The sequence below is a fragment of the Oncorhynchus masou genome, chromosome 32 (genome assembly GCF_036934945.1).
Source record: "Oncorhynchus masou masou isolate Uvic2021 chromosome 32, UVic_Omas_1.1, whole genome shotgun sequence".
In the NCBI taxonomy this organism is placed as follows: Eukaryota; Metazoa; Chordata; class Actinopteri; order Salmoniformes; family Salmonidae; genus Oncorhynchus; species Oncorhynchus masou.
In genome coordinates this window covers 44317752-44327611 of record NC_088243.1, presented here as the reverse complement: position 1 = coordinate 44327611, position 9860 = coordinate 44317752, and the positions used below count along the sequence as shown (strand labels likewise).

General features: G+C 41.2%; 1 protein-coding gene across 1 annotated transcript; it reads right to left on the bottom strand.

The window, feature by feature from the left end:
- Positions 1 to 1183: 1183 nt before the first annotated feature.
- On the bottom strand, positions 1184 to 9556 carry tpp1 (tripeptidyl peptidase I). Its single transcript, XM_064954227.1, has 13 exons — positions 9439 to 9556; positions 8948 to 9019; positions 8710 to 8849; positions 8423 to 8573; positions 6839 to 6960; positions 6533 to 6711; positions 6047 to 6245; positions 5128 to 5316; positions 4564 to 4636; positions 4078 to 4198; positions 3635 to 3793; positions 3000 to 3125; positions 1184 to 2151 (listed from the first exon to the last, which is right to left on the bottom strand). Exons 1-13 carry the CDS (start codon positions 9447 to 9449, stop codon positions 2008 to 2010), a joined length of 1686 nt encoding a protein of 561 aa, XP_064810299.1. The 5' UTR covers positions 9450 to 9556; the 3' UTR covers positions 1184 to 2007.
- Positions 9557 to 9860: the final 304 nt, after the last annotated feature.

Genomic DNA, 9860 nt, shown 5'->3' with positions numbered 1-9860 from the left:
CTTTCCGCAATATTAAGCCGATCCACCCCTTAAAAGAAAAAAAATGAATAGGGGTGTTAACCCTGGTGTCCTGGCTAAATTCCCAATCTGGCCCTCAAACCATCACAGTCACCTAATAATCCACAGTTTATGATTGGCTCATTCCTCTCCCCTGTAACCTATCCATCGCTGGATGTTTCAGCATTGCCTGAAAGAGTTTGGCGTTTGACTAGCCATATGCACGCGCAGTTACAAGCCTGCTAGAGTCAGCAGCAGGCGGACGAGCAAGATCTACCATCGTAGTACAGATGAAGCCTGAGCTAGAATGTGAGGCTGGCTAGCTTTAGAAAACCCTGAGTAGATATAGTTTCAAATCATAGTATACCCCTCTGAGTGTAAGACAGATGAACTAAGCACATTTAAGTTACATTGAGTACACCAAACATTACGAATACCTTTTGCCCTCAGAACAGCGCCAATTCGTTGGGGCATGGACTCTACAAGCTGTCGAAAGCGTTCCAGAGATGCTGATGTCCTTTGGATGGTGGACAATTCTTGAAACATATGAGAAACTTGAGCATGAAACCCAGCAGCGTTGCAGTTCTTGAAACAAACTGTTGCACCTCCCACCATAGCCTGCTCAAAAGGCACTTAGTCTTTCCCAATCCCCCTCTGAATGGCCCACATACACAATCCATGTCTCAAGGCTTAAAAAATCCTTCGTTAGCTTGTCTCCTCCCATTCATCTACACTGATTGAAGTAGATTTAACAAATGACATCAATTAAGGATCATAGCGTGCACCTGGCCAGCCTGTCATGTAAAGTGTCCTTAATACAGTGAATATTCAAGAATCAAATGGATGAATATCATTAATATGTCCAAATATTGATGTAGCACCTGCAGAGCACCCCTTTAAGGTTGTACAGATTAAATATAACAAATATTTAATCTGTTATGACATTTCCTATTGGTCAGGACCATTCCCAATAGGTACCAACATGGCGTACAATGTTAAAATATTTATGACAGGTCTTTTCAATAAATGGTCAGAATGCCACATTCTATTTTTTTTCCTTTCTCTGCCACACATCTTATTTTGCTCTGCAGTTTGATACTCAGACAGTGACCCATGGATAGTCATCCTGTTCTTATATCCATTTGTGGTTGGTTATTCAGTCTAATTACAGATACACAGAATGAAATACAATTTCACCTACACAGTTTAATTCCTAAAGGCAAAGACTTAAGTTAACAAGCATGTTTACAATCAATGTGACATTTGCAGTCTTTAATACATTGCATGGACCATTTCCCCCAAAATCTATTAAAAAGTAAAAACAAGTGCAACAATTCTGGTGGATAGAGATTAGCAGAATTAATTTGCTCAATGAGCACATCAAGAGTAAATCAGTAAGTATTTGGTATAGGCCTGTGTGCAACCACAGCATAACATATTTTAAATCCGTAATGCGATGGTAAATGTTTCTTCTCTCCTCATACAAAACTCTGGCCAAGATTCAGATAAATGTATAGCATGGGCCTAACTTTAACCTCCTTTGAGCAGAAATATTAATCAGAACACGCATGCAAAAACAAGATACAGGTTTTTTTTTTGTCGACCTACGTTGATTACCCCACCTGATCCGGTTACAATCATACTGATGAACTTGTGAAAATGAATGTACATTTTACATCACTGACCACATTAAAATGAGTCCATCATTCAAAAAGTATCAAACAACCTGAGACGAAGGAAACGCCAAAATTGCATTTTCCATTTAAAAATAAAGTATCTGTCCAGTGTAATTTACAATGGAAAGGGACATTGCTAGACACCATATAAGCAGGCAGCTGAAATACTTCAAATGTGTCAGGGGTGTATTCTGAGGTGAAACGTTCAGAATGTTGTAGCTAGAAATGTAACAAATATAGAGCTGACACAATCCCTACTCTACACCGCAGACAAAGGTTTGTTCCACACACTACCTTCGTTACATTTCCACTTTCTGAACAGAGCCCCAGGAGTTCATTTCTCCAACACCAGGGCAGCCAGCAGAGCAGGGTAGTTGGGCGTTCCCCATCCGGTGACTGGGTCCCATGACGGTGCCGCGCAGAATCCCTGCCCCTGGACCTGCTCGTCCAGACAGCTCAGGTGACAACCATCAGTCACCTGGGGGTAGGAACAGAAAGAAGTCAGTAAATGCAATGACTCTTCTCTCTACTGCCAACTTTTGGTGGTGTTCAGAATAGAAATCAGGGGTTCTCAAACTTTTAGTTTAATCTGTTTCTTTAATCTGTTTTTAGTAACATTAAAAAATGATATACTTTAATCTGGCTGCAGATCCCCTGCAGTATATCCGCAGAACTCTAGGACCCCTACACAAGATGCTCCATTGCTGTGAATCAGATGGTGTAAAGTACTTAAGTAGTACTTTAAAGTATTTTTACTTAAGTAGTTTTTGGGGGCATCTGTACTTTACCATTTATGTTTGACAACTTTTCCTTTACTTACATTCCTCAAGAAAATAATGTACTTTTTACTCTATACATTTTCCCTGACACCCAAAAGTACTCGTTACATTTTGAATGCTTAGTAGGACAGGAAAATTGTTAAATTCAACCACGTATCAAAACATCCTAGGTCATCCCTACTGCTTCTGAGCTGGTGGACTCACTAAACACAATTGCTTCATTTGTAAATATGTCTAAGTGTTACAGTGTGCCCCTAGCGATCAATAAGTAAATGCTGTGTGGTTGGAGTTTGAAGTGATTAATACAGTTATTTTTAGAAATTACATTTATTTTTTGATACTTAAGTATATTTTAAACCAAATACTTTTACTCTAGTATTTTACCAGGTGACTTTCACTTGAGTCATTTTTGATTAGAGTATATTTACTTGAACTCATATGACTATTGGGTAGTTTTTCCACCACTGCTGTGAATATACACCTGACACTACCATACGCAACAAGAAACTAGTCTTATTTTCTCCATATCTAATGATCAGTGACTTACATCAAAGAGTCCCTGGCCCTGCAGCTGATACAGGCGGGGATTGAGGAAGCCCAGAGAAGGCAGGCCTTTCAGAAAGCGCTGGTCATTGATCAGAGAGAGGATTCCTCCAACCACAGGGGTGGAGGCCTAAAGAACAACACGAGTAAATATTAATTGTTAATGCATTATATGATCCAAGAGTCAACAGGTAGCTTAATGGTTAAGAGCATTCGTTCAGTAACCGAAAGGTCGCTGGTTCGAATCCCCGAGCCGACCAGGTGAAACATGTCGATGTGCCCTTGAGCAAGGCACAACCCTAATTGCTCCTGTACGTCGCTCTGGATAAGAGCGTCTAACTAAAATGTAAATATAATATTTCTCTCAGATAATTGAAAACGTTATATATATATATATATATTTATATGAAACGTTTTCAATTATATATATATATGAGATAAACAGGTGAGAGAAAAGAAAAAAAATCTATAGGTGAATCTAAAAAGTCTTGAGTTTATTCTTTGCCTCCTTCTCAAAGTATATTGGAGGTTTGAGAGAAGGAACCTCAGATCTTCTCCAATCTGTTGAGGTTGTGAGAGGACATGAGGAATCAACAAAATATACTTTGAGATTCACCCTATGAGATACTATTTTCTTACCGAAGTACCAGACACCCAGGGGATGGGTACCCTGTCGGTGACCACCCAGTAGTTGTCTGAGAGAGCAGCTATGTCTGGGTAGGCCCTTCCACTGGTGTTGAAGTACGTCTTTGGAGGGAGACCCGGCACTGCTTTCAGATAACCCTCCACAGCACCGACCTGTGGCAAAAAGTGACAGGCTATCAGATGATTGAATAAGTCTATCCAAATAAACCATACGGAAATAAATACTTCACACATTTACTATGCATCAGTGATGGCTAATTCTACCAGTAGACAGGACCTTTGTGTACCTAATCTGATAGTTAGTGAATACGTGTTAGTCTTTTCACTCAGTTACGTACAACATATCGTTTTTCAAATTCTAAAGATCAATTTAAAAAAAGCACATATCTGGGAAAACGTATATGTGGGTTTATGTCCTGTATAGACACTCTTAATACCTGGTAGTCCGGCATCTTAAAAACATTGCTGAAGCCGCCGCCACTGATGTAGTCGGTGACCTCATAGGTGACCTTGAATGGATTCTTGAATGAAGTTCCCCCCACTGTCGTCACATATGGGCTGAAAGCATATAAACTCATCATCTGTTCTCTGAAGTTTTGGGTATGGACAGGAAAACAGACCCCACAAAGACACTGGTTCTTATTCTATTGATTTCAGATTACAAAACAGACTATAGTTGACTAGTTTAGAGACTAAGTATTTAGCCTCAGCTGCGCACACATTGCACTGCTGCATTTAAATGCGTTTGCCACGTTAAACACTGCACATGTGAAATCAAGCGAGAAATTCCCTTTAAAAAACACAATGCCTATAACCCGCACCTGGATTGAACACTTTTCATACTTCATGGATTCAAATAAAACAACGAATACCCCAAAAAACACAAGTGCCATTAGTTTATTTCGACAGTGGCAATGACTCACCTTGATGCAGGAAAGCTTGGTCGGAAAGAATTCTCTCCTTTAGTCAAGTGTCTGCAGCCAGCTCCACTATCACCTGAGGCAAGACAGTTCAAGTATGAAAGCGAACGCCAAGGAAATTATCTTACTCATGATTTATGGATTATAAAAAAAAACTGTTGTCCACAATTTTAGTCGTCAATTTACTCAACTATACACGGTGACTTGTTCATGTTTCATAGGCCTGCCTGACTCATCTGATATTACGCACACATTTCCAGAGTAACTAAAATGGCAGCCCCACAAATACCAAGGCCACCTCACACAACATCTGCTTGAGTTTGAACTATTCAAATAGTCTATAATCATATTAAATCTGCTGTCACTGACTACTCGATCAAGATCGTAAACACTTCCAAGTAAGAAGTCAAAAAATATATGTAATCACATTTTCTAAGTGGCACTGACTTAGCCTGGTTCCAGAACTAGTTGTGTGCTTTTGCCAACACCATTGGTCATCGTCACATGAAATGCATCACAATTGGTGTTGGCATAAACAGATTTGGGCCCAGGCTAGCACAGACTAACCTGAGGCAAACAGTAGAGAAATGCCCCGTACGCCAGCCTTCATGAACTCAGTGTTGATGCGCATCATGTAGGCGGAGGACAAGCTGTCCTCATCGTCCCCGTAGCTGATGGTGTGGACCCAAGGGATGTCTGTCATGTTGCTGAGCAGCAACATCCACTGGAGGAATGGCTCCTGGGTCTCATGCCGACCTGAGGATCAGTCAAGCAGTGTCCCAATATCAAACCACTATCAGAAAAAGGCTGTTTCAACATCAACACCATACTACCTACCTGTACTAAGAGTGCAACCCCAATGCATTGCTTCATTCTAAAGTGGTATATTAGTATGAACATATGGTACCAGTCAAAAGTTTGGACACACCTGCTCATTCCAGGGTTCTTCCTTTATTTTTACTATTTTCTACAATGTAGAATAATAGTGTAGACATCAAAACTATGAAATAATGTAAAAAATAAAATTGAAGCGTTAAATCAAAATAGTTTATATTTGAATTTCTAGTAGCCACACCATGCCTGGATGGCAGCTTTGCGCACTCTTCTTTCAACCAGCTTCAGGTCGTCGTGTGTCTTCAGTATTATTCTACAATATAGTAAAAATAAAGAAAAACCCTTGAAATAGTAGGTGTCCAAACTTTGGATTGGTACAATATGAGACATAGCTAAAGATACAGTTGGAAGAGGCTAAATATATACCACTTGGTATTTGATCTCATTAGCCATGTGGCCGTTGCTAGCTTTTCTGGAAATGTTTTAGCCTACTTACTACAATGATATGTGGTCGTCTCAAATTCCTTAGTTCAATTAACTTCTTATAAGTCACATCTGCCAAAGGATTAACATACAAATTAAAATAAACCTCTCTGCACTTGCCATGTGACTAAGGCTACATTCACACTCTGGTTTGTCATTGTTAGTATACCTGGATTGGTGAAGACCCATGTAGGTATGTTGGCCCCTGTGCTCATGATGTACTCTACATCCAGGCTGGCCTCCAGACCGGCCTTCCCTGCTCCCTGAACACCAACCACCCGGTCAATCTTAGACAGGTGCTGGAAGCTCCGTCCGAACAGCGTCATGAACTCAGCCAGGTCAGCAGGATGGTAGAACTGCTCCAAGAACTGGACAGATGATAAGATGATAGCTATGCTGGAATTCAAACAAACCATATCCACCATAGAAATTTCACCCTTTAAAGGGGGGGGGGCTACCTGGCAGTAGTTGTAGGTTTATATACAGTACCAAAGATCAGTTTATTTGACCATGGGAAAGAGAGCCACTGAGCAAAGTGTGCTAATTGAATTGAGCCTTTAGATTCCCATTATGCCAGACAGGCAAGTTCATTGTTCAACTGTTCTCGTCTGACACAGCTGTCCCATTGGTATTGACGTAACAAGTGGCCAAATACCTGAGCCACGGCTTGACTGTTGTTCTGAGCTGAACCCACGTCCGCTGCGGTCAGGTTGTAGCGAGACCTGAGTGTGGCGGGTGTGTTTCCAAGATGAAACTTCGCTCCAGACCGTCTCCTCTTTGTCAAGACTTCATTGAGGTCCTGCCCCTTGGGTGGAAAGCGGTGAACACCGCCAACTATGGGTGGAAAAACAAATCACATCCATAACATTGTTTGTCATACTCTTAACTTATTTGTTGTTATACTACTACCAGACGAGCTATAAGATAATAGCATTTCTGTCAAAATGAAATTGCTGCTCACCAAAGTCAAGATGTTGGAGAACATCCTCATGCACGTGGTATGCAGATGATGACCTGAACAGGGAGATGCCATCTCTTACGTAGCGGTGAAACTCAATGCCTGGAAGCAGGGCCTCTGCCACTCTGAAACAGGAGAAGTAGAAAGCCTCACTCTGTGGCATCTGTATGGAGTGCAGGGCCTGTGTACTGGAGCGTCGGCTCTCGGACCAACAGGTTTCAAGACATAAGACTGATAAATAGTTAATTAAATGGTTACCCGGACTGACTATGCACACTCACAAGATATACACACTTTTCCACTCATTATGTTACTGCTACTCTATTTATTAGTATTAATCCTGATACCTAGTCACTTTACCCTGCCTTCATGTACATGTATACACACACACCGCTTTAAAATGAGTGGATTCAGCCATTTCAGACACACCGTTGCTGACAGGTGTATAAATCGAGCACACAGCCATGCAATCTCCATAAACAAACATTGGCAGTGGAATGTCCTTAATGAAGAGCTCAGTTACTCAACTTGGCACCGTCACAGGATGCCACCTTTCGAACGAGCCAGCGCGTCATATTTCTGCACAAGCTCACAGAACAGGACCGCCGAGTGCTTTAGTGTGTAGCGCGTAAAATCGTCTGCCTCTGGAAGCAACGTCAGCACAAAAACAGTTTGTCGGGTGGTTCATGAAATGGGTTTCCATGGCCGAGCAGCCGGACATAAGCCTAAGATCACCATGTGAATGCCAAGCGTTGGCTGGAGTGGTGTAAAGCTCACCGCAATGGAAACACGTTCTCTGGAGTGATGAATCACGCTTCACCATCTGGCAGTCTGACGGACAAATCTGGGTTTGGTGGATGCCGGGAGAATGCTACCTGCCCAAATTCATAGTGCAAACTGTCAAGTTTGGTGGAGGAGGAATAATGGTCTGGGGCTGTTTATCATGATTCGGGCTAGGCCCCTTAGTTCCAGTGAAGGGAAATATTAACGCTACAGCATACAATGACAATAATTTGTTCTTAACTGACTTGCCTAGTTAAATAAAGGTTAAAACATTTTTTTTAAGTCTTCCAACTTGGTGGCAACAGTTTGGAGAAGGCCCTTTCCTGTTTCAGCATGTTGTCAAGATCAGTGTGAAGAACTTGACTGGCCTGCACAGAGCCCTGAACCTCAATCCCATTGAAAACCTTTGGGATGATTTGGAATGCCGACTGCGAACCAGGCCTAATCACCCAACCTCATGAATGCTTGTGGATGAATGGATACAAGTCCACGCAGCAATGTTCCAACATCTAGTGAAAAACCTTCCCAGAAGAGTGGAAGCTGTTATAGCAGCAAACGGGGGGGGGGGACGCAATGTTAATGTCCATGACTTTGGAATTAGATGTTCAACAAGCAGGTGACTACCTCAAATCCACATTGATCAGGTACTCCCTGTACATAGCTTTATTCTTGTACACTTCATTCCTCGTGTTACTAAAATATAAATATATATTTTTTTACTTTGCATCATTGGGAAGGGCTTGTAAGCAAGAATTTCACAGTAAAGTCTAGTCGGCGCATGTGATTTGAGAGAGAGGCCCTTACTGCGTGTTCATGGTGCATTGGAGGAAGTCTTGAGTGAGGATGGTCTGGCAGTCTGTGACCCCGTGACTCTGCAGCCAGTGACGAACCACTTTCTGGGTCAGCTGGGATGGACGTACTAAAGCGGCCACCTCCTCTAGAGTCAGATGCTTGCCTAAGACAGAATTGACAATGCTGTAAAGGAGTACATGGTAATGCAAAATCCATTATCAGAGGGGATAAAAGTCAGGAAGTTCAAAATCTAATGGCCTAAAATGTTTGCCGTTGTAAGCATGAAAAATTATTTCTACCATATTGTGCCGACTCAGGGTCCGAAACCAGTAGCAGCAGGTGTTCCAGTTGATCCACATTCTGCTGCCTCAAAGCAAAGGTCAGCTCCAACTTCTCTGTGGGGTCAATCCTGCCTACACGAGTCCAGTCTTCTGGTATCCTGAAAATACATTATGTGAAGTAGCTTCAAATGGTAAAAATCACACATTGTAGTAGTTCATTTACAAAAGCTGTACAATGTTAGGGTTGTTTGCTCACAAGATGTTTTGATCAGCCTCAAGATGTTCACACAAAATCAATGAGCTGCATATGAGGACACAGAAGGCCAACCTAAAATGTAAAAAAAAAAACAATTTTTTAAAAGAGGGTGTTTAAAAACAAAATATCAGAGAAAACCATTCATAAATGTCTTCTTAAATTGCGCGAAAGCATTAACGTTATATATCTGGTAAATTAAAGTACAACATTCTGAAAACGTTTGAACTCTGGGCTAAACAAAGGATCTGTACTACGTCTTGTGCAAGGCTGCAGACATTCTCGACAACTCCCTCAGTGGAAATCGTGCACAAAACAAAAATCTCTAGAATAGCTTAGTTAAGAAGGAAGTAACGTTATTGCTCAAAGGTCTTCATGTAAAATAGGTCAACAATGTATCCTTTTAGCTAGAAGCAAAAACCACAAGGACTTCAGGTGTTATTGTCCCATTCTAAAAAATCAAACGTGGATAATTATATAATGGAAATACTTACAGAACCCTCATTTTGGTGACATTCGTTGACCTCAACGCAAGGAACGACTTTGTTTTCGAATTGTTGTTTGCTGGATAAATTTAGTGTCGGTTCCTCATCACATGACCAAATGAGCTGTAGCCTGTCACGTGACTAGTTAAAGGAATAAAGGACAAAATGCTGTAAACTCAAGTCCCATGATGTTGCCGTCAGCTTTTTGCGGTGCTTATTCTTACTTTAGAATTTCATAAATACATTATTCATTAGAATCCACATTTGTATGAGTGATGCAATGAACAAGATTTGTGAAACTCATGCTTTAAAAAAACTCTTAAGGATCCGCCCCATTCTTTCAATTTTCGCCTAAAATGACATACCCAAATCTAACTGCCTGGAGCTCAGGACCTGTAGCAAGGATATGTATTCTTGATACCATTTGAAAA

Bases quoted from the DNA above. Each gene is read 5' to 3' on its own strand.
- tpp1 (XM_064954227.1), bottom strand. The intron at 6,712-6,838 runs GTGAGCAGCAAT...TTCCACCCATAG, and splicing joins TCTCCAACATCTTGACTTTG to TTGGCGGTGTTCACCGCTTT. The intron at 4,199-4,563 runs GTGAGTCATTGC...ATATGCTTTCAG, and splicing joins CCAAGCTTTCCTGCATCAAG to CCCATATGTGACGACAGTGG.